Source organism: Bidens hawaiensis, unplaced genomic scaffold (genome assembly GCF_021521415.1).
Source record: "Bidens hawaiensis isolate Kalapana, Puna unplaced genomic scaffold, B.hawaiensis_p1.1 tig00047420_1, whole genome shotgun sequence".
NCBI classification, from domain to species: Eukaryota; Viridiplantae; Streptophyta; class Magnoliopsida; order Asterales; family Asteraceae; genus Bidens; species Bidens hawaiensis.
In genome coordinates, this window is record NW_027506032.1 from 55,333 (window position 1) to 79,262 (window position 23,930).

Genomic DNA, 23,930 nt, shown 5'->3' on the forward strand with positions numbered 1-23,930 from the left:
TGTTAATTGTTTTTTATTCATTATTTACCATATTCGTAATTTCGCATACGGCATATGAATATATATATTTTAAATGCACATAACGTGACTTGATTCTCTTCTTCAGTTCTACCAATCATACTTGCTTTTTGGCCGGCAAATTTACAAGCTTAATTAATCAGATGTTTTATATAAAGCTAGCCAAGGAAATAATACAATGCACAAGAGTGTTGAGAACATGAATCTTACAAAATCTAGCTTTATTTACAAAATAAAGCTACCCAACTCTATGAAATCGTAACATCCTTATACATAGTTCTATAAATAAACCTTACAAAATCTAATATGACCCTTACAAAAACTCAAAAGTCAAAACACAGGACAACATACGTGAAACCGGAAACACCTGAATATATATATTTTTTTACTCGTACAGGGCATTCGAAATCTCGAAGACGCCCTATGTTAGTTTATCTGTAACTACATCATAACTTCAAATCATATTCCAAATCTTATAGAAATGGATATTGTTTACTGATCGAAAATTAAGTATCCATAGCTAAAAGGCAACTTAACGTGATAATGTATTCCCGTTCTTTAAAATCCGGGCATGCATACATGTATAATATTCAGAAACACCCAACCTTTTTTTCATAAGCACCCCAATGTTTTAAAAACTGGTTCAAACCGGCCAGTTGAACCGGTTAAACCGAATTTTGCATCGCAGGCCGGTAATTTGAACCCGGTATATTTGGCTGGTTTGCTAAACATCATACCGGCGGTTTTTTACTAAAATACCGGGTTTACCGGCAAACCGGTTTTTAAGTACGAGAATTTTTTATATTTGCGACAATATTTTTTCAAAATTACTTTAACCCAACAATTAACATCCAAACGTGTAAACTTTAGGACTATTTTTTTTATAATTGAGTGTTTTTGTATTAATTTTTTAATATATATTAACTTTTGAATTATTTTTTTGTTTTGGAATCATTTACTTTTGGGTTATTTTTGAGTTAAAATTGCATTTATAAGAAACTATAAGGTAAATTTTTCAACCGGCTGAACCTTCCGGTATAACCCGGTTCAACCGGTTGTGCCATTTTTTAGCTCAATCCGGTACAAGTAAAATACCGGTTTTTAAAACATTACCCCTTACATATATATTAAATTATTATTAAGAAAAGAATATCAGAAATAAGGGATTACTAATAACAAATGATATACTAGTCCTTATTTAAATTATGTTTATTGTTTAGTTAACAAGTGTATAGAAAATATCGTCATAGTGGTTAAAATAAGACTAAAATTATAAGTGTTTGTTTTAGGAGTAGGTGTTAAACATACATAAAATAAATCAAAAAGAAAAAGTCACGAAAGTAACTATTTTTTAAGACTTGAATCACATCTTTAGTCATGTAAAAGATTTTTTACGTCTATAGCTTTAAGTTAAGTGAACTTACTTGCATACAAGCTAAACTCTTATAGTCGCACATCATTCATATGCAAACCACAACTTGTATGTACTTTTCACTAATGCATGTTTAGCAAATGTAAATTCTGATTAAATAAAATACAGTGTGAGTTGATTTGCATCGATTATGAATGTTGTTTATGATTATGACATGGAGTTTGAAAACGAGTCGCTGTCTTTAATTCATAACTTAATAATTCATTTAAGTTGAACCACATTGTTCAAGTTCGTGCATTCTCTCCTTTAAAAGGTATATAAGTTGCTTTGACTTTATTAATTTAGTGACCAATGCTAACAATATACTGCAATGTTGGTAGCTTACATTGCTCGTTCATAATACGTTTATTAGAGGTTATACACCTTTTTACAATGTATTTGTACAAACTACTAGCAAGTTGTTTACTTGAGGGTGATCTTGATCTCCCACAAGGCCTCTTTCTTGAGGTAAAAGCTTGCAATACATCCAAGTTGTTATGATACCAAGGTTACATTATACATGTTTTTTAAAACTGGTTGTTAACCTATGACATTTTTAAGTTAGCCGAAGGCAAGTATGTTTGACTCTTAACAATATGTTTAACATAAAATGTTATTTGTACACATTTAGAAATGCACTTTTGATGGAAAGAAGAAATTATACAATGCAATGCAGTTGTTATGTAATGTAGAGTTGCTAGCCACAACACAACAATGTTCATATATAGAATCAGATGCTAGAAATATAATTGTTATGAATTCAACTCAAGTGATCCCGTACCACCACTATATTAAATCATCCCATAATTAAGCACACAAATTATATATGTAAATAGTACCGCGTGCATAATAATTATATATCTTCTAGATTCGGATCTTGTGATACATAAACAATTTAGGGTTATGCCACACGAGAATAAGTTGATACGCGAACATAGTTTCATGTAACTTGTGATACACGCATAATTAACTTATAACATGGTCATATCAGGTAGATCACATCTTCAAATAGCTACTTTTTAAAATTTTATATATTAATGTTTGCTGCATAATATTTTCAAAACAACATATTTCTTTTTAACCTACGATAATCGATATACTTACTTTTTATTTCTTTAAATACATAAATATTCAAAACTCATTTAAATTTAAAAATATGCAATATACATTTGATGAGTCCTCACGAGGATATCCGAGTGGTAGGGTGTGAAGAAGACTTATAGCATGCTTATAAATTAGTATGTAAATAAGTTCGTTGCATATTTCTGTTCAATCCATAGGATATGTTTCGTGTTCTTTTTTTATTGATTTTTAGATATTTTAGAAATATAATGCTTTAACGATATATTAATTATTCTAGGAATATAACTATGGGTCCCATGAGTTATGACTATTAAGGTAGTGTTTGGTATGAAGTAATGAGAGGTGGAATGAAATGACTCATTCCAAATGAATGAAAGAAAACATGTTTGGTTACCATTCATTAATGGAATGAATCATTCCTAAGAAATATAAACCCTTCAATATATAACATTTTTCATTTCTTAAATTATTATTTTTGTTATTATTAGTACTCCTACTATTATTATTGCTATTTATCATCATCATAATTATTTTATTATAGTATAAATTTTATTAAATTATAATTGGTATTATACTTTTATTACTATATCGCATTATCTTATAACCGTTTTATTAATTGGCAAAAAATATTATGATTGAATAGTTTACTATCTAATTAAAAAATAATAATAAAGTGATTATTCATTTCATTCATTTGTGGTAACCAAATAAGATAATGGAATAGTAATGATTCATTTTATTTATTTGTTCATTCTATTCCTTTATCCATTTCATTCCCTCGTTCATTTTATTATCTCATACCAAACAGACCCTAATAGTCAAAATTCAGGCAGTTATTGGTTGATAGATGGCGACCCTTATTGTACACGTATTAAGCGACTCATTAAAAATGAATACAAAGAATCTAAAATATTAAAACATTCAAATTGCACAACATAGTATATTTGTTTCGGAGTTTATTTAAAAGGTTTATGTTAGCTTACGTTAGATGTTAGTGTTCTAAATTTAGATTTCCGAATTATTTTTGCTTTAGAATTATTTTTTAGATAAAACCAAACTATCATTCTAAATTATTTTACATAGAGTGAATTGCGGTTTTCGTCCATATGGTTTGTCCAAATCTGTAGTTTTAGTCAAATAGTTTCAAATTTGCGATTTTCGTTCTTGTGGTTTCATTTCACTGCAATTAAACCCGAATTCATTAACCCCGTTAAGCCTGGTCGTTAAACCCATCGGTGGGGCAGTTTTGTCTTTTTTTCTTTCCAAATAAACCCTAATCGTAATTTACAAGCCCCCCTCACGTGAGGGGCTGGGGTGTATTTGGGAAAAAAAGGACAAAACTGCCCCTCACGTGAAGGGTACGTTGATGGATTTAACGACAATACTAACAGGATTAATGACTTCGGGTTTAATTGTAGGTGAAATGAAATCATAGGGACGAAAATCGCAAATTTAAAACTATTGGACTAAAACCACATATTTGGACAAACCACATAGACGAAAACTGCAGTTCACTCTTTCATATATAAAGTTTTTATTGTTAGTGCTCTATATAAAGATTTATCCCAATTTCATGTTCAGTTTTCTGGCCGTAGATGTCACGAGGTCTTTTTAGAGGCCATGTGTGACGCCCTTTGTGTTCTTTGGGCTAACCATGTCCCTATTGATACGAGTTACTAGTTTCGTCATGCCGTGGCTTTATTATGGGAGTGACCCAACGCAAGGTTAGTTATATGTGGGAAGTGCAAAGTGCAAACACTTTTGTTGCATGACTTTTTTCTAATCGTTAAGGCCATACGTAAGAGACGTTGAAGTAGTGTCACAAAATTATAGTATCCTTTTATTGATTCAAACAAACAAACAAACTAGAGAATACAACCAAGAATCCAGTTCTTCGCAAACCAAAGCCAAATAGGAATCAACCGATGTGGATAGAAACTAACAATTAGGGCAATCTTTGAAGGGTCAAGTTATTCTATAAAGTGGAATAAAAATAGAAAAATTTGTAGCCACACAAAAAACTCTCAAAGAAAATTTTTAAACAAAAAATCATAACTCAAAATTTAATAAAAAAACGAAAAAAAAGTAAAAATACAAAAATGTTTCCACGGTTTTTCTCGTTCTCATAAAAAAATAAAACATGATGGTAAGTGAAAAAAGTCGTGGTTTTTTGTTTATCATTGTGTTTTATGTTTATTTTCGTCATTGATTGTGTTTTTTTTACTTAAAATTTTGTCTTTTTTTATTTATATTGTGTTTTATTACTCAAAATTGTGCTATATTTTGTTCGACATTGTGTTATATTTGCGATTTACTGTGTCTTTTTTGTTATAATTTTGTCTTTTGTTCATTTTCGTCATTGCATATTTGATCTCGGCAGTGTGTCTTTTCGTCAATTTTTTTTTTATTTTTTGTATTTTTTTAACGGGAATTATGGCGTAAACATTTTATTTTTTAAATTTTTTACGTTTTTTATTTATATTTTGAGTTATGATTTTTTTATTATTATTTTTTTTGAATTTATTTTTAAGGATTTTTTTGCGTGGTTACAAATCATTCACACATCTCATTTTTGTCTCACTTTTTATTTTAATTTTTCTCGTCTTTGAAAATCCCTTAAAATTTAGGGACTCTTGGCAGGTAAAAAAAATACTCATAAAATCAAGTTTTTAATTATGTGAGTAATTTTACTAATTTGGTTGCATTTTTAAAACCTAATAAAGACCAAATAAAACATAATACAAGGAGTTATTTTGTATATATTTGTTTCAAAATAAAATTACATATAAAATATTTAATTTTTTAAACAATTACAGAACTCTTGGAAAATTGAACTCGTGTGAGCCGGTCTGCTAACAATACAAGCACTATTGTGATGATTGTTCCTAATAGCACAAGAAACAAAAGAGACGATCGACAATTATACAAAACCCTGGATCGTAAATAAAAGAAATGAGAACTCTTCACCTTTGATAACCAACCACACATTGCAGCCGGACTATCCACAGGTACAGAAAACAACCAAACCTAACCCAACCCAACCCAACCCAACCCAACCCAACTTTTTATTAAAAAACTAATTTCTCTCTTTTTCACCTATACAACCCAACCAACCCCAAATATTTACTCCCACTCCCAACCCAACCCAACCCAACCCAACCAAACCAATTTGTTATTAAATAACATATATTCTATGATTAGTTTTTATTGTAAAAAAATAACTTTTTATTTAAAAAAACCTCCTTTAAATAAAAAAACTCTGCTTAACAAGAACAGAAATGTTTTTTAATAAATTTTGATGTTTTTATATTTTCTTGAATCAATTAGGAATTTAGATTATATTTTTCATTTGATAAATATTATTAAAAAAATATATTTACCATTTGGATTTTACATGTGACAGAAATAATAAATTTGAATAGTAATATTGTAGTGTTGGTTTGAGGTCTCCAGGTCCCAACCGACTCACGCTCGGTCCACCGACTTGATTGGATATTTAAAAGACTTTTCAATTTCTTTCTATTAACTTTCACCCGACCGATGGGAGTGATCTTAGCCCATTGAGATCCGTTTATAAGCCCACCTTTTATCTCCAAACTCAGCTCATAGTCAGGCCCAAAACAAAGAAAAAAAAAACAATATGCTACTAAATATAAAATTGCACACATATTTGTTACCTTTTAACAAGCTGCCAATAACCACGAATGGTCAAGACAGTTTGAGTAGATACAGTTTCAAACATTTGGTGTCATGGGTGTTACACCTCTCCACCACCAAAAACATGTTTTCATGCATCACTTCACTATATTGGTCTTGTCGTGCTATTTGTCTAAGACGTTGATTTGCATATGCATAGAGTGCACGTGCATGTGCATTTAGATATAACAAAAAAACACTTCAGCTTTTTAAACTTAAATCTTGAAGATAATGAAATCTATATACATTCTAGTATAAACATATTGTAAATAGTACAATGATTAGAAAGGTTATTGCAATCTCAACATATATTGGTTTTGAAATGTCCATGTTCCGGATCGAGAACAGACGAATGCTCCCAGAACAGACCGAGCCTTTGCTTCTTGGAGCTTCTCTTTTTCAACGAGACCTATTTCCTGCTGAATTGTTGCAATGCAAGTCGTCTCTTCCGGTGTGATAATCCATAAGAGTGTTGCTTGTTGTTGGAATAAGTGTTACTAAAAGTCTTTCTCTCTTACTTCTACCTCTCTTTGTGAAAATATAGACCGAAAGAAGCTTTTATTTATAAGCCTTGGAGGCGCCTAACTCTTAAAAACAAAGTACCATAATAAGTATAATTAGACACCTCGTCTTTATTGTTCCACTAGCTAGGAAGCTAATATGAGAGATCACATATCCCTATTCTTACAACCTTCTTTTTTGTTGTCAAAGACCAGAAGCTACGCAAAAATTTTCATTGGATCTCGGATGTTCTTAACAGCGATGGCTATTCATTTAAGTCTCCGGGCACCACTAGACCTTCAACTAGGTGGAAATTCTCGTATTCCTTAATCGTTAAGTCTGGGGTAGACATGTCTTTTAACTATTTCTTTATTATAATACTATGAGGATGCAATAAAGGTAAGTACATCATTCAAAGAAATAAGTAAATTTGATGAATCATGGTTTTTGTGAGTAGGGTGAAGTCTGGTTTTAATATATATATATATATAATTACTTTTTCTAAAGAAATTCTATTTGAGAGTAATTTTATCATTTATTATATAAAAGTTTGTGATTACACGTATGAATCATAACTCACAAGTTTATACATGTGTAAATATACAAATCATAAAGAAATACATGTGTAAAAATTAATTTTCGTATTAGTAATGTTAAAAAAAATAGTTGTTTCTTAATTATGCTTAAAGTTTTTAAATTATTTAGGAATTCTAAAATGAATCTATCCTATATATATACACACATGATATTGTTATATCATTTAGTGTAAATTTGCAATAACAAAATATGAAACATCAAATAAATAGAATATGGCATTTGAAATAGTCCAACTACCCGATCGAATTCACTGACTTAATTGAACCGAACCGATAACCAATCGATTTAAATGGAGACAGTTCAAACAAAATTGAACCATTTATTTTGTTTATCCGATCATCCGCTTTCTATGAGTCAATCATAACAACGGTTGTTGGAAAGTAATTTTTTAAACAATTAATCTACATGTAATTATATACCATTGTTCACCTAGAGCTCGAATTCGTGGCCTCTTGGAGAGGGACACCGATTTACATACCTAGATACCAATAAAACGACGACCCTTGTGTGTCATAAACTAACTTTAGAGTTTAGATTGTGAGCTCCGGATTTTTTTCTACACAAAGATAAATCAAGAAAATATATTATTTGTTTCTAATATACTTTTTTTTTTAATTTATTTGTAGTGTTGGAACGTGCATATCATGGATACATGACTTGCACGGTTTATATCAAAACCAAACAAACCAGTCAAACCGAAATAATTTGACTGAACCGTTTTACACACCTAGCTAGGTTTTCTATAAATCATTACTGATATATTTATTTACCCTTAAGTGGTCACACTGTCACAGCATAAACCGAACCATGTTCGTCCACATTACAAATCGAGTATGTTTGCAATCATATAAATGTTTTTCTTTATTATCATATTATTCATAATTGATTCATAATTGTGATAAAGACTAGTGAACTTTAGAAAATCCTAAACTGAAATCAGGCAATACATATTTCAAATAGCTTATGAACAATAAAGATGCATTAGTTAATCAAGGAGTCCAATCAGTGTTGCAGAACTCATTAGACGGCTCCTAGGCTCGGTTTTACAAGCATGAGTGCAATTGTTCCTCATAAAGGATTCACTACCTAATTAAGCTATATAACAACTAACAAGCACCGTAATATGATTATCTCAGTTGTAGATCGATCATGATTGTGATCAGATGGAGCGCATTGATATCTCTGACTAAGAAACAGACGTAACGTAACCCAAGATATTTAGATAATAAGTTGTTTAATAAAATTTAAGAGGTGAAATTTATTTACCTACTATATCAATTTGAATAAGTTATTGATAAAAGAGTTTGAAGAATATACAAAATAAGATCGATCATGATTGTGATCAGATGGAGCGCATTGATATCTCTGACTAAGAAACAGACGTAACGTAACCCAAGATATTTAGATAATAAGTTGTTTAATAAAATTTAAGAGGTGAAATTTATTTACCTACTATATCAATTTGAATAAGTTATTGATAAAAGAGTTTGAAGAATATACAAAATAAGTTGTGGGCAGTATATAACACACGTAATTAAGAGGGAAGAATTATTATTATATATAATAAAAGACAGATTTTGTGCCGCAAGTGTCCGATTCAGCCACTTGGCGGAACCTTATTAGCCAACGACACTTTTTTTTAGTTTTGGCAATAAACATAACGTAAAACGATCAAATGACAATTTGTTTTTTCTTTTTTGTTTTAATTCCGGTACCGTAACGAATGTGATGGAAATCGACCGAGTTCGCATAGACTCACTGCATTTCGTTTTAGTTCTTGTACATTAACGAACGTAACAAAAACCAAGCGAATGCTGAATTTGTTTTTGTATTTATTTTTGTTATTTTTTTGTTTTATTTTTAGTACCGTAACAAACGTAATTGAGATCGACCGAATTTGCGTATACTCACCGCCTCAACACTCGGGATTAACAACGTTCAATTTTTACCGATGCCCAAGTGTTAGTTTCAATACGATTACACACTTAACCGAAACCTACCGAATTTGTGTCAACTTACCGTCTCAACGTCCAGGGACTGATAACGTTTGGGTTTACCACCGCCTGGGTTTTACCGACCTTATCCCGACGCAACGCACCAAATGAGACACCAGTTAGATATAAGAAAAAAAGTAAATACCAATGCTATAATATATTATATATAGTAAAATATGTTATAATATTAGCTCTAACTATAACAATATTATTAGTGTAATATGAGAACTTGAAGATAACAAAACAAGAGAATAAGAAAATGTATGATTCAGTAACTTTTTGATGGTGTCTTCTTAGATTACAAAGGTAGATATATATACAAAAAGGTAATACTATTTAGGGGACATGTTCATTAGTTGGGATTGAAAATTTGGCATCCATCACATGGATGTGTCTTACCGACACTTTCATAATACTTATGTGGAGTGTTCATGTGGCCAAGACTTTTGACAAATGTGAAAAGGTGTTATACAACTTGTAAAATCGTCGGTGGTTTCACAACACTCCCCCTTGGATGACACCTTTTCAAAACTTCGGGGTCTTGAAGTACTGCCTCATTAAAAACCTAGCTAAAGAAAAACCCAATGGGAAAAAGCTTTAGCTAAGGGAAAAAGAGTGCAGTAGATAGCTCCCCCTCAAGTTGCAGGTCGTTACATTGTTCGTACATGGCGCATGCCAATATCATGGACATGTTTTCTGAATGTTGCTGTGGGAAGTGCTTTTGTGAAAAGATCAGCTGAGTTGTTGCTGGATTTGACATATCTCATCTCAACCTGATTTTCTTTAATAAGGTCCCGAGTATACTCAAAGTATCTTGGTGGTATATGCTTTGTTCTGTCACTTTTGATATACCCTTCCTTCATTTGCGAGACACAAGCTGCATTATCTTCATAGATAGGAGTTGGGATTCGATCTTTCTCTAGACCACAAGAAATCAATATGTGTCGTGACATAGATCTTAACCATACACATTCTCTTGAAGCTTCATGCAATGCAATGACTTCAGCATGATTTGAAGATGTTGCAATGAGTGTTTGTTTCTGAGAACGCCATGAAATCGCAGTTCCTCCATTCTTAAATACGTATCCAGTTTGAGATTTTGCTTTATGGGGATTAGATAAATAACCTGCATCTGCATAACCAACTAACCCTTCTTTTGAATCGTTAGAATAAAATAAACCTAAATCAACAGTTCCTTTTAAATACCGAAAAATATGTTTAATGCCATTCCAATGTCTTTTAGTAGGGGATGAACTGAATCTTGCCAATAAATTAACTGCAAAAGAAATGTCAGGTCTTGTACAGTTAGTAAGATACATAAGTGCTCCAATTGCACTGAGGTATGGTACTTCGGGACCAAGAATCTCTTCATTATCTTCGCAAGGACGAAATGGATCATTGTCAACATTGAGTGATCTAACAACCATCGGTGTGCTTAAAAGATTTGCTTTGTCCATATTGAAACGTTTTAAGAGTTTCTCAGTATAATTTGACTGATGCACAAGTATCCCATTATGCATATGCTCAATTTGTAAACCAAGACAATATTTGGTTTTTCCAAGATCTTTCATTTCGAATTCTTTCTTTAAAAGAGCAATTGCTTCATTAATTTCTTTTTGTGTCCCAATTAAATTTAGATCATCAACATACACAGCTATGATCACATATCCTGATGTTGTCTTCTTGATGAAGACACATGGACAAATAAGATTATTTGTGTATCCTTTGCTTATCAAATAATCACTCAAACGATTGTACCACATCATTCCAGATTGTTTCAGTCCATACAAGGATCTTTGTAATTTGATGGAATACATTTCCTTAGGCTTTGAGCTTATTGCTTCGGGGAGTTTAAATCCTTCGGGAATTTTCATATAGATGTCACTATCTAGTGATCCATACAAGTAAGCTGTGACAACATCCATAAGACGCATCTCTAACTTTTTAGAGACTGCTAAGCTGATTAAATATCTAAACGTAACAGCATCCATAACAGGAGAATACGTTTCTTCATAGTCAATTCCTGGCCTCTGAGAAAAACCTTGAGCTACAAGTCTTGCTTTATATCTTGTAACTTCATTTTTCTCATTTCGTTTTCTCACAAAAACCCATTTATATCCTACAGGTTTCATTGACTTTGGTGTAATGACAATAGGTCCAAAAACCTTTCGATTGTTTAGTGAGTTTAATTCAGCTTGCAAAACATCTTTCCATTTGTTCCAATCTTGTCGATTTTTACAATCATCTATAGATTTTGGTTCAGGGTCATCATTTTCTTCCATGATATCGCTTGCCACATAATAAGAAAATATATCATCAATATTTTCCATTTCATCTCGATCCCACATTATATGTGATTGACCATAGTTGATTGACAATTCTTTATTGGAATCATTTATTCCTTCCTGAGGAAATGTTATATCATTTATTCTTTCCTGAGTGAAGGTTTTGTCAATCATTCCTTCCTTAGGGTCAGTATCCTTTTCAAAACCCTTTCTTTTTCGAGGATTTTTATCCTTTGAACCGATTGGCCTTCCACGTTTTAAACGTTTTTGAGATTCATGAGTTGCATTATTATGGTTTTGCTTGCATAGAATCTCAACTCGAGCTGGAGCATTAGCAGCTGGTATATGAGATTTAGTGACCCTGTTTATATCAGTAAATGCATCAGGTAACTGATTTGCAATTTCTTGTAGATGTATTATTTTTTTGAACCTCTGTCTCACTTTGTTTTGATCTTGGGTCTAGGTGTAACAATGATGGCACACACCATGATATATCTCTTTCTTGCTTTTTCATTTCTCCCCCTAATGTCGGGAACATTGTCTCGTTAAAATGACAATCAGCAAAACGTGCTGTAAATACATCACCTGTTAAAGGTTCAAGGTATCTTATGATGAAAGATGTTTCATATCCAACATATATTCCCAACCTTCTTTGGGGACCCATTTTTGTGCGTTGTGGTGATGCAATAGGAACATACACAGCACAACCAAAAATTCTAAGATGAGAGATATTTGGCTCATTTCCAGAAACAAGTTGTGTGGGAGAGTATTTATGATTTGCACTTGGTCTCACGCGGATTAATGATCCAGCATGCATAATTGCATGACCCCAAATAGAAACAGGGAGTTTTGTCCTCATTATTAATGGTCTAGCTATTAGCTGTAGGCGTTTGATCAACGACTCGGCTAAGCCATTTTGTGTGTGTACATGAGCAACAGGGTGTTCTACAACAATCCCCACAGACATGCAATAATCATCAAAAGCATGTGATGTAAATTCTCCCGCATTATCAAGCCTTACTCTTTTAATGGTATAATCCGGAAAATGTGCACGTAATTTGATAATTTGAGCAAGAAATTTTGCAAAAGCAACATTACGAGTCGATAATAAAGAGATATTAGACCATCTGCTGGATGCGTCTATTAAGACCATGAAGTATCTAAATGGTCCACATGGTGGATGAATTGGTCCACATATGTCACCTTGAATTCTTTCAAGAAACATTGGTGTTTCTTTATCGACTTTTAATGGCGAAGGCCTTGTAATTAATTTTCCAAGAGAACAAGATGTACATTGAGGCATTTTATCTATTTTGTGGATCTTTTGACCTTTCAGTGGATGCCCATGTGTATTTTCAATGATCCTTTTCATCATTGTGGATCCTGGATGGCCTAATCTGTCATGCCATAAGTTTATGATACCAGAATCGCAACAATTTTCTTTGACTGCCATATGTGCTTGAGGCACATTTATATATGTATAATGCAAACCAGAATGGAGCATTGGCAATTTTTCCAATATTTGATCTTTGCTTATGATATGCAAATATTTTTCATTACTAACAGTCCTTGACTGAGTATCATATCCATTATGATATATGTTTCTGAAACTCAACAAATTTCTTGTTGATTTTGGGGAAAATAAAGCATTTTCTATTTTGAGCTTTGTACCATTTGGTAATGCTAAATTAGCTTCTCCCACTCCTTCTATCAAGTTTGTAGAACCTGATATTGTATTGATGATCCCTTTTGTTGGTTTCAGTTTATAAAAATATTTTTTAGATCTAAGTATAGTATGCGTGGCTCCACTATCCACTATACATATATCTTCTTCATTTGTTTGATCTTGTGCTCCGGTGATTTTCATTTTAAATCTTGAAAAATATTAAGAAAAAAAATAAGTGTATAACGAAGACATATGATATTTTAATAAGAACTTTATTTAATTGAAACACAAGTAGTACATGAAAGAGGAACTACATAATTAAAGATAATGAGAACACACTTAATAACTGCATCTAATTATAGTAGTCAAGCAACTTTGTTTCAAAGTTCTACCCCAAAGTCTTCAACGCTTAGCTCAGCATTGATATTATTAAAGTTATCAACATGGTTCACTTATTTCTCTTTTTTTTTAGAGAGGCTTGGTACAGTTCACACAGATGTGGAGCTGTGCGACAAGCCTTTGCCAAGTGGTTTGTACTTCCATATCTAAAACATGAAGTGCCATTGTTTTCGGACCTACCAGCTTCATTCCATTTATTTTGGTGGTTGGAATTGGTATTGTGTGGGACATGATAATTATTGGCTCTCTGGTTACGACCACGACCACGGCCACGACAACGACCGTAAGAGTTATTCTTCCATTTGAATGGATGCTTACGATCATTAAAATGCCTTTTGTCAAAATGACCACGTCCACGTCCACGGCCTCGTCCTCGACTTTGTTCCCATTTATGATCAGAATTTTTATGAGAACTTTTGTGAGCAACATGTGCTTCTGGTATTGCTAATGAACCCGTGGGACGAGATTGATGATTTTTCATCAATAATTCATTATTTTTCTCTGCTACAAGGAGTAATGCATTTAGATCAGAGTATCTCCTAAAATTCTGCAAACGATAATGTGTTTGCAAGTTTATATTTGATGCATGAAACGTGGAGAAAGTTTTCTCTAACTTTTCTTCCTCTGTTACGGGATACCCACAAAATTCTAGCTTTGAACAAATTCGGTATAAAGCAGAGGTGTAATCATTTACCCTCTTAAAATCTTGGAACCTAAGACTGTTCCATTCATCTCTAGAAGTAGGAAGTAAAACTTCCCTTAGATGACCGAATCTGCTTTTCAAATCTTCCCATATCATATATGGGTTATCATAATTAAAATACTCATGCTTAAATAATTCATCAATATGTTTATGAATGAAAACATCAGCTCTTGCTTTATCCTGGTCAGAGGAATCATTGTATTCTTGGATTGTGTCTAACACATCCATAGATTTTTAAATGTCTTTTGACATTTGCTGTCCAAGACATATAATTTTCTCCATAAATGTTGAGTGCAGGGAATTCGAGTTTTGCTATATTTGACATTTTGTTGCTAAACATAATAGAGCAAATAATAAGATAAATATTAGAATCCATATATATCAATCAACAATGAGATACAATACATTGGTAGAGCTATAAACATATAAAAGAAAAAGAAAATGCCGAAATCTTCAGATGGGAGATTAAAAATTAGAATGAGAAGTAGTATAAGCATTATAGTGACCAACAGCAAAACCGGGTGAATCATTTTGAGAACTTTATCTTGGATAAATTTAATAAGAAGAATGTTTGTTGTAAATGAAATGGGGTTAATGATTGGTTATTTATAGTGAAAATTTATAACCTTTTTACAACGGTTACATTACCGTTTATAACGGTAACATTACCGTTTGTATGTGTGTGTGTATATATATATAATATATAATATTAATTATTTTAAAGTAAGATAATAAATAAGATATTAAATACAGTTTATTTTATAAAATATATAATTAGTATGCACAATAATAAGAATAGAATTGTTAGTGTAAATAAATCTAACTTCTAAATGAGATATTAGTGTGCATATATAAATAAAAGTTAGAATAGTTATCAAATTTTAATAACAATGTTTATACACATTATTGCTATTACTCAATATATTAGTTAGTATATGTATATGCATAGATATATATCTAATGTACATAATTAAAGAAGTGTTTATGATGCTTATGTAGATACCTTTGTGTCTATTACTTTTCTTGGTTAGGTTATAAGCGGCTCGTGCTGATAACGTGTTATAATATTAGCTCTAACTATAACAATATTATTAGTGTAATATGAGAACTTGAAGATAACAAAACAAGAGAATAAGAAAATGTATGATTCAGTAACTTTTTGATGGTGTCTTCTTAGATTACAAAGGTAGATATATATACAAAAAGGTAATACTATTTAGGGGACATGTTCATTAGTTGGGATTAAAAATTTGGCATCCATCACATGGATGTGTCTTACCGACACTTTCATAATACTTATGTGGAGTGTTCATGTGGCCAAGACTTTTGACAAATGTGAAAAGGTGTTATACAACTTGTAAAATCGTCGGTGGTTTCACAACACTCCCCCTTGGATGACACCTTTTCAAAACTTCGGGGTCTTGAAGTACTGCCTCATTAAACACCTTTTCACAACAAAATAGTATTTGTAGTAAAATAAATACAAATAGTTATAAACGATAATAAAATTAAAGAGTTTAAATATCTAAATTCTTATTGGATATTAATAATTCACTTGGATCACCATCCATATATGACATACAGTGAAATGGTAAAACAAATACAAAATAAACTTCACAACCTGTAAAACAAACACAATGACAGTAAAATAAAAGAGTACAAATATTATCTAAATTTCTATTGGCTACTAGCCATTCACATGGATCGCTAATCCACGTTTGGAACGAACGGTTCATATGAATTAGGCTTTCAATCTAACAGTCCATATTAATTTGAGATATTGTGTAACCATTCCTTCTGAAAAACCAATGCCCATATAAACCTTCCGAACAATCCGCCGGGATCTTAACAAACACCAATACCATCACCCAACCAAACCACCACCGAATAAATGTGGAGTAATAGGTTGGTTTCTTCGTCACTCCATCGAATCACCACACCAATCTCCCGCTCCTTCATCCATCAACCATCGATCATCGTTTCCAGCCACCGCCCCGTCGTCGTTAAAACCCCAATTGTTTCACTGCTTTTTAGCAGTGGTAGGGAATGGGAAAATATCGGTACAAAGTTTAAGCGTAACCTTTGGATTTCCAAAGTGATAGGTTTATGACTGGTGTATGGGGCGATCAAAACTAGGGCTGTCCAAACCGCTCGTTGATCGAACTCGTTCGCCGCTTGCTCGGAAAATGCTCGCTCGTCTTTTTGCTCGATTGAAAACGAGCCGCTCTGCTAAGTTCGGTTTGTAAACAAGCCAAGCAACGGACAAAATTCTGCTCGGTTCGGTTCGGCTTGAATATTTTTAATTTATTTTATATATAATTATATATGAAGAAATATATAAATATACAGACAAAACACATAAATATAAGCTTATTATTATTCTTACACGTTCAAATTTTTCATATTTCGTCAATTTTATAGTTTTATTTGTTTGCTTCAAATTTTTACAATACTAGAAGTTTGTTTACATAATAATTATATCTCACTTCAAACTTATTTTTAATAAAAATTACAACCTTTTACACGTTTGTCTAAAAACTATTGAATTATTTATAAAATATATTATTTACGACCTTCAAATTTGTTTCTTATTGAAAATTTTAAAGTGAAAAAGAATAAATAATGCTCATAATCGCTTGATGTTTGATTGAAAAATGCTCGATTCGAATTTAGCTCCTTTCGGTTTTCGCTCGGTTTGAATTTTAGCCGTTCGGTTGTAAACTAGCTAAGCAACGAGCAAGCCTTCGCTCGGTTCGGCTTGGCTCGCGAACAACCCTAATTGTAACAGTTCTGTTCACGAGACGTAAGCACTTGATGATTTTCGGTGATGAGTTCTGGACCAAGGTAAGAGATAATGAGTTTAACACCATGATAAGTGAGGTTAGCTTACCGTGGACTCATACAGATCCATATGATGCTAAAGGTGTGTTAGGTAAGGTGATTGATGGCTTGAATAGGGAGTTATTGAAGGAGGTGTTTGTTTGTAAGAAATTGAGGGTGAAGTTGGGTCTGAGAGAAGTTGATGCTTCGAGCTGGGACATGTTTATCGTGGAAGACAACTATCTCATTTTTAGCAAGGTTCCGTTATTAGCCGGAAAGATTGTAATACACATAGCTATTTTGGATTTAATCAAGAGTGAGGATGAGCTTGGTGCATTGATTTCTCATGAGGTATGATTGATTCAATTTTTATTATTATTTTAATATATTATTATTATTATTATTATTTATTTCTTATTGTTATTAAATTGGTGTTAGATTGCTCACTTTATAGCCTGACTTATTGAAGGAAGGTTAATCAGTAAATATTCACCTGTAATTCTTCGTCTAGTCTATCAGAATCATTGAGATCAGCTACGACACGAAATTCTGTTATCGGTCAACATACTTTTTAAAAAAAAAATTAAAAAGAGGCCAACAACATATCTTTGTTGTTGATGGCATTCAGTGGATACGACCCTCGGGCCGCTCCACGAGTTTATGACAAGTTGGTGGCTCATAGAGAGTTGAACAAGGGTATCGGGAGGTATGTTGATGTTCATTTCGGTCGTAAGAGATTGAGAAACAAGATGTTGTTTGAAACTGAGTTTATGAAGAGAGCAACTGCATTTTATGAGGAAGAGAAACAACATTAGACATGGAAAACAAACAAGAGTTTATTATTTTGGTTTCAGTTTTAACCCTAGATATGAAGATATGAAGCACAAGAGTTACTATTTTTGTTTATAATTTAACCCAAGATGACACCCTAGTTATGAAGCGCAAGAGTTGCTATTTTTGTTTCTATTTTAATCCAAGATGACACGATTATATTGTTTCTTTTGTAATTGTTGGATATTATATGATATTGGATATTAATACTAGTTTTTTGTTTGGCTTTGACTTTTGACATGATCATCCACTTGTGTATGTTAATTTTGTGATACCCCACATAAAAGAGTGCATGTCATACGACTAAAGGTTCAGATCTCTTACTCTTAGACATCATTTTAGCATATCGGGTTTGGGTAAATGCGATTTATATGTCACTTGCATTCAATAGATGATTTATGTACTCCGCAATTTGCATCTTCATTTTTGTTTCTTAGGATGTATTTACATGAAGCAATCCAAATACAGGGAGACAACTTCGTGTGTGTGATTGGTGTTATTTATGTCAAGTTGTCAACTGTGTGTGATTGATTGATGTTATTCTGATTTATGTAATAATTTGATTGGTTAAAGGGATCAACATGTGTGTTCACTGAAGCTATACTAAGAAATCATGGCTTTCACACTGGGCTCTTCACATCTCCTCACCTCATTGATGTTAGAGAGAGATTTCAATTGGATGGGTGAGTAGTCTTTGAAGCCTTAAAACTCTGTTAAAAACCATATTATTGTTACTGTTTATTAATTATGTAAGTGTAGTCAAGAGTAGTGTTGATCAACGAAACCGGTTCCTGGAACTGAACCGGTGGACCCGAACCGGTTCCTACTCGTTTTTTGTAGGAACCGGACCCTATCTGATTCAACCCGATGATCCGTGACCGGTTCTTGCATTTCTGAGTGGGGGCGGGTAGGAACCGAACCGGAACCGGTTCTGGAACCGGTTCTAGCCGTTGGATCGATTATAGCCGTTGGAAATCGTTTTTTTTGGCCGTTTTTTGACCGTTGGGGTCAAAAATAGCCGTTTTTTGGCTCCCCCAAGCACCCCACTACTAGTATAAATAGGTATTTGGTGTCATGGGTTCATCACAACACTCAAAACACAAACCCGAACGCAAAAAAATACAAAAAAACGCTATTACAACGTTTTGAGTTCTCTAATCTCTTGTTTTCTCTTCTTCTATATTCATATTTGTTGTTATGGCTGCCTCACAATCATCGGTTGGTCAAGGTTCCAACGCCGAACCAAGTTTCGTTCGTATTGTACCTCATAATCGTAATCAAGAGATTTGGTGCAATTGGGATTTGGTTGAATTGAGTGACCATTCATTGAAGGCTCGGTGCAAGTTTTGTGGGGTTTATTTAAACCCACTTTCGAATTCAAATTTGAAGAAACACATCGAAAAACCGTATTGCAAGGCGTTGAAAAAGAACGTCGATTCGCAACAAACGCAAATGGATAGCGAAGGCGGAATATTTACATAGCAAATTGATCGAGTTCAAGATCGTATGGCGAAGTTTGTGATTCAAGAAGCTTTGCCGTTTAGCCACTTCGACAACCCTCGCTTAACCGCCATGATTCGAGATACGCTTCAACCACAATACACTCACGTAAGTCGTCATACTCTTAAACGTTATTGTTTAAAATTGTGGAAGAAGGCCAAAGAGGTACTAATTGCATATTTTGAAAATATAAATACGGGAATAAACTTAACTAGTGATGTTTGGTCGGCTCCACATGGTCTACCCGAATCTTATCTTTGTGTCACCGCTCATTGGGTAGACCCGTCATCGTGGGAAATGATGAAACGCACCATTGCTTTCGAACTCTTTGAGTATCCACATACGGGAGATAATTTGTTTGAAATTTTAGATTATGTTATAAAAACTTATAAACTAGAAAATAAAATATTTTCAATGGCATTTGATAACGCGTCGAATAATACATCGGCGGTTGATAAATTAAAATTAAAATATACGCCGATTTGCAATGGTGTATTTTTTCACTCAAGGTGTGTTGCACATATAATTAATTTAATCGTGCAAGACGGACTTGCTTCGGATGAGGTTACATCGGTTATAAACGATTTTAGACTAATGATACATGAAGTTTTTAAGAAAAGTAAAAAAAGACAAATGGAATATAGAAAATTTTGTAAAGATACGGGAAGAAAAGCTTTGGGAGCTAATTGGGATGTACCTCATCGATGGAATTCCACTTGCATAATGTTTCAAAGTGCTTTGGAACAAAGAGAAACTTTACAAATGTTTCATTCTAGTCTTGCCGAGAATGATTTGGCAATCCCCTTTTCAAATGAGAAATGGGAAATTATCAATGACTTATCGAGTTTTCTTGAAGTTTTTAAAACATCAACTACGAAACTATCGGGAACGTATTATCCGACAAGTCCCTTGGTTCTTTCGGAGTTATTTTTAATGGTTAACAATCTTAAAGAATTTGAAAATAAAAGTCCAATGTTTTCAAACATCATATTACCAATGAAGTTTAAATTAAAAAAATACTTTCTTGAATTGCCACCGGTTTTTACTTGCGCCGCCGCTTTAAACCCAATGTTAAATGTTACGGGGGTTGAATGTGTGATAGACGAAAATTTTTCAGCCTTAGATATGCATGAAGTTGACCCAAACTTTTCAACAGAGGCAAAAAATTATTTTAACTTGAATTTTAAATTTATGTATGACTTTTAATTAAATAAATATGGGTCAAACATACACATGCCTATGCCGGGGGGGTCTTCATCAAGTTCAAGTGCTACTAGAGTACGAAATCCCATGATTAGCCTTATGAACACCGTTCGCAACGTAACGGCTAAAAAACAAAAAGGTAACACCCCTTCAAGCGAACTAGGAAGGTATAGTGCAAATGATTACTCTACCGGTTTATCCGAAGAGGAATATGGCACTTTTGATGTTTTGGCTTGGTGGAAGGAAAAGGAAACCGAGTTTCCGATTCTTGCCACCATGGCCCGTGATTTACTAACCGTCCAAGCTTCTACGGTAGCTTCGGAATCCGCTTTTTCTCTTAGTGGCAGGATAATATCGGTGAGAAGAACAAGACTAAATTCGGAGTTGGTGGAGATGTGCATTTGCTTAAAGGATCACTTGGACTCAATCGATCGTATTCAACACGTAACCACTCTCGAAGATGAAACACCACTTGATGTTCGAGTGCACGACGAACAAGAAGGCATTTCTACAAGTAATTCCGAGGAAGAAGTCGCCGCTCAATAATTACGACGAACAAGAAGGCTTTTCTAGAAATAATATGTCACAACTTTATATTTATAAGTTTAATGTTTTGTTAGTTTGTTTTTGAAGATTTTAAAACATGTACCTTTTTTTTTTGAACTTCTTAAAGTAAATAAAATGAATTTTATGTTAATTGTTTTTTTTATTTTTCATGTTATACAAATACGAATCGTAGTTTAGAATCCAAATCGCAAACGAAAAACGAAAAAAAAAATAAAATTTTTTACACTGTAACCGGTTGGAACCGGTTACAGGAACCGGTTGGAACCGGGTTAGGAACCGGTAAGAACCGGTTAGATAGGTTAGGGGTCCGAGGGTGGGAGAACCGGTTCGGTTCCCTAACCGGTTCGAGCCTGGAACCGGTTTAAAATGGGGTTTTGAATATAGGAACCGGTTAGGAACCGGTTCCGGTTCCTAGTCCCAAACCGTTTTGAACATCTCTAGTCAAGAGTAGCCCATATGTTGATTGATAAACCCTCTTTTTAGAAATATATAGCAATAATGTAGTTGTTTTTGAAACTTCTGTTAAAACACTTCCTTTTTTTCAGATTATAGTTATCATTTTTTCAGCTTTGTTCAATTGTTCCATTGATCTCAATTACTAATGTTTCTTTAGAAACTCTTTTTTGTTGTGTAGTCATAAACCAAGCTAACATCTATTTCCGTCCTCATAATTGATTTATCAGTTCTTATTTATTCATGTTTTGTATGTAGGCAAAATGCACTGATGATGTGCCAATGCCAACTTTATTCCACTTCCTTTCTTTACTCGCTTTCAAAATTTTTGCAGCAGAGCAAGTATGTAAAATCTTAATACACAACCACATGCAGAAAGTAAATATGATCATCATTTTGTTGGCATGATTCTTTTACTACTGACAAACAAGTAACATTTGATTGCAGGTAGATGTTGCTATTACTGAGGTTGGATTAGGAGGGAAAAGTGATGCAACTAATGTGGTAAGCAAATCTGCTAAAGAAAAATTCATCATTTTCATCATTTGATTATATACAAAAAAGAATGTGTCTAATATGATGCACACTTTTTTTTCAGATTCAATCACCTATAGTTTGTGGTATCACACCGCTAGGGTTTGACCACACAGAAATCCTTGGTATGATCATTCATCAATTTAATTTATACTGATTTGTTTCCTCTATAAATTAGTTATCGTAGGGGTGTGCATGGGTCCGTTTTGGCCCAAAACTGTACCATAACCAAACTATCAGTTGACCAGAGAATGAAAACCGATGGGTGATGGTTAATCAGTTTTGCATGTTGATTCGGTTCGGTCATAGGTCAGTTAACTGTGAAATAGAATTGGGCGCGAAATGTTAGGGCTGAGAACACAGCAGTGCAACTGGGGCTGACAGTTTGTGCTTAAAATTTTTTAAACCACTTAATAAGTTGTTATTAGACATTTGGGCTTGAATAATTCGAGTTTTTACCATTTGAATTTGTTTATACGACATAGCTTTCAATATATAAAGGTAGTGGGCCAAGTTATTGTTCTGCTGAAGTTTGAATATTATAATATTCATGATGATTTATATAATTATGCATGACCAGGAAATACTCTTGAAGATATTGCGGGCCAGAAGGCTGGCATCTTTAAGGTAGTATTAAAAAATAATAATAAAATAATTATTGCATTTTTCTTTTAATAAGTTTAGTATTATTATTATTTTGTACAAAAAGGTGTTCCTGCATTTACTGTTTCTCAACCACCTGAAGCTATGCAAGTACTTAAAGACACAGCTTCCCAGTTAGATGTAAATTAAGTTTCTCTTATTACTTAAGTGCGTAAGTTTATACTTTATACTGATATGAAATAACCAATTTACCTTGTTGCAGGTGCGCCTTCTAGTTACAAACCAGTTGGATGGTAATTTGTTAAACGGGTTACATCTTGGGCTTGCAGGGGAGCATCAATATGTTAATGCCGGGCTTGCTGTCATGTTAAGCTATACTTGGCTTCAAAGGACTGGTCAACTTGAAGTCAAACCTGTGGATACGGATGTAAGCACCGCAAAAAGGAAAACGGGTCATTCATTAACTTTTTGATCCAAACTAAACAAACGATGTTTTCTTGTTCATGTCCGTTAGTTAATAAAATGAACGTGGTCGTGTTCTTTTGTGTTCATTCGTTAACGGTATAAACAAACGGACATAACTGAACTAAAACTATTTAAAAAGTAAATGTGAACAACAATGTGTTGGTCCTTAAAACTTATATAAACTAGGCTAAATTATAACGGGCCTAAAAATTTAAATGGATATATTAACGAATGTATATAGACGAACTTAAATAAACATGGGCAATGAACATGATTGAATGCAAACGAACGCATATGATCATCATCGTACTCAGTAAATCCCACCAATGTCCAGGCTATGATACCAATTAGGGGTGTTCTTCGGGTTCGTTTTTCGGGTTTTCCGGGTCGGGTTATTCGGGTTTCAAAGTTTTAAATCTTGACCCGAAACCCAACCCAAATCTCTCACGGGTTTTTCGGGTTCAGGTTGGGTTAATCGGGTTTCAAGTATCCGAGAAAACAAAACAAAAAACAAAAATAAAATAAAAAAACTATAATGCTAAAATTAAAACAACAATTATTCTTTGCTCGTAAACAAATAATCAAATAAAAAACCAACATA

At 33.2% G+C, this 23,930-nt stretch overlaps 1 protein-coding gene across 1 annotated transcript; it reads left to right on the forward strand.

Moving 5' to 3' along the window:
- The first annotated feature begins 17,221 nt into the window (after window positions 1–17,221).
- LOC143616436 (folylpolyglutamate synthase-like) lies at window positions 17,222–23,659 on the forward strand. Its single transcript, XM_077089264.1, has 12 exons — window positions 17,222–17,524; window positions 17,628–17,646; window positions 17,765–17,879; window positions 18,442–18,523; window positions 18,578–18,687; window positions 21,842–21,845; window positions 21,986–22,069; window positions 22,175–22,231; window positions 22,326–22,386; window positions 22,842–22,888; window positions 22,946–23,044; window positions 23,127–23,659. The coding sequence occupies exons 1-12, from the start codon at window positions 17,222–17,224 to the stop codon at window positions 23,334–23,336; spliced, it is 1,191 nt and encodes a 396-aa protein (XP_076945379.1). The 3' UTR covers window positions 23,337–23,659.
- The last annotated feature ends 271 nt before the right edge of the window (window positions 23,660–23,930 follow it).

Excerpts from the sequence above, each read along its gene's own strand:
- LOC143616436 (XM_077089264.1), top strand. The coding sequence starts at position 17,222 with ATGATAAGTGAGGTTAGCTTACCGTGGACTCATACAGATCCATATGAT. Across the intron at positions 18,524-18,577 it reads TTTATGTCAAGTTGTCAACT|GGATCAACATGTGTGTTCAC; the intron begins GTGTGTGATTGA and ends GATTGGTTAAAG. Across the intron at positions 22,889-22,945 it reads AGAAGGCTGGCATCTTTAAG|TATTATTATTATTTTGTACA; the intron begins GTAGTATTAAAA and ends TAATAAGTTTAG.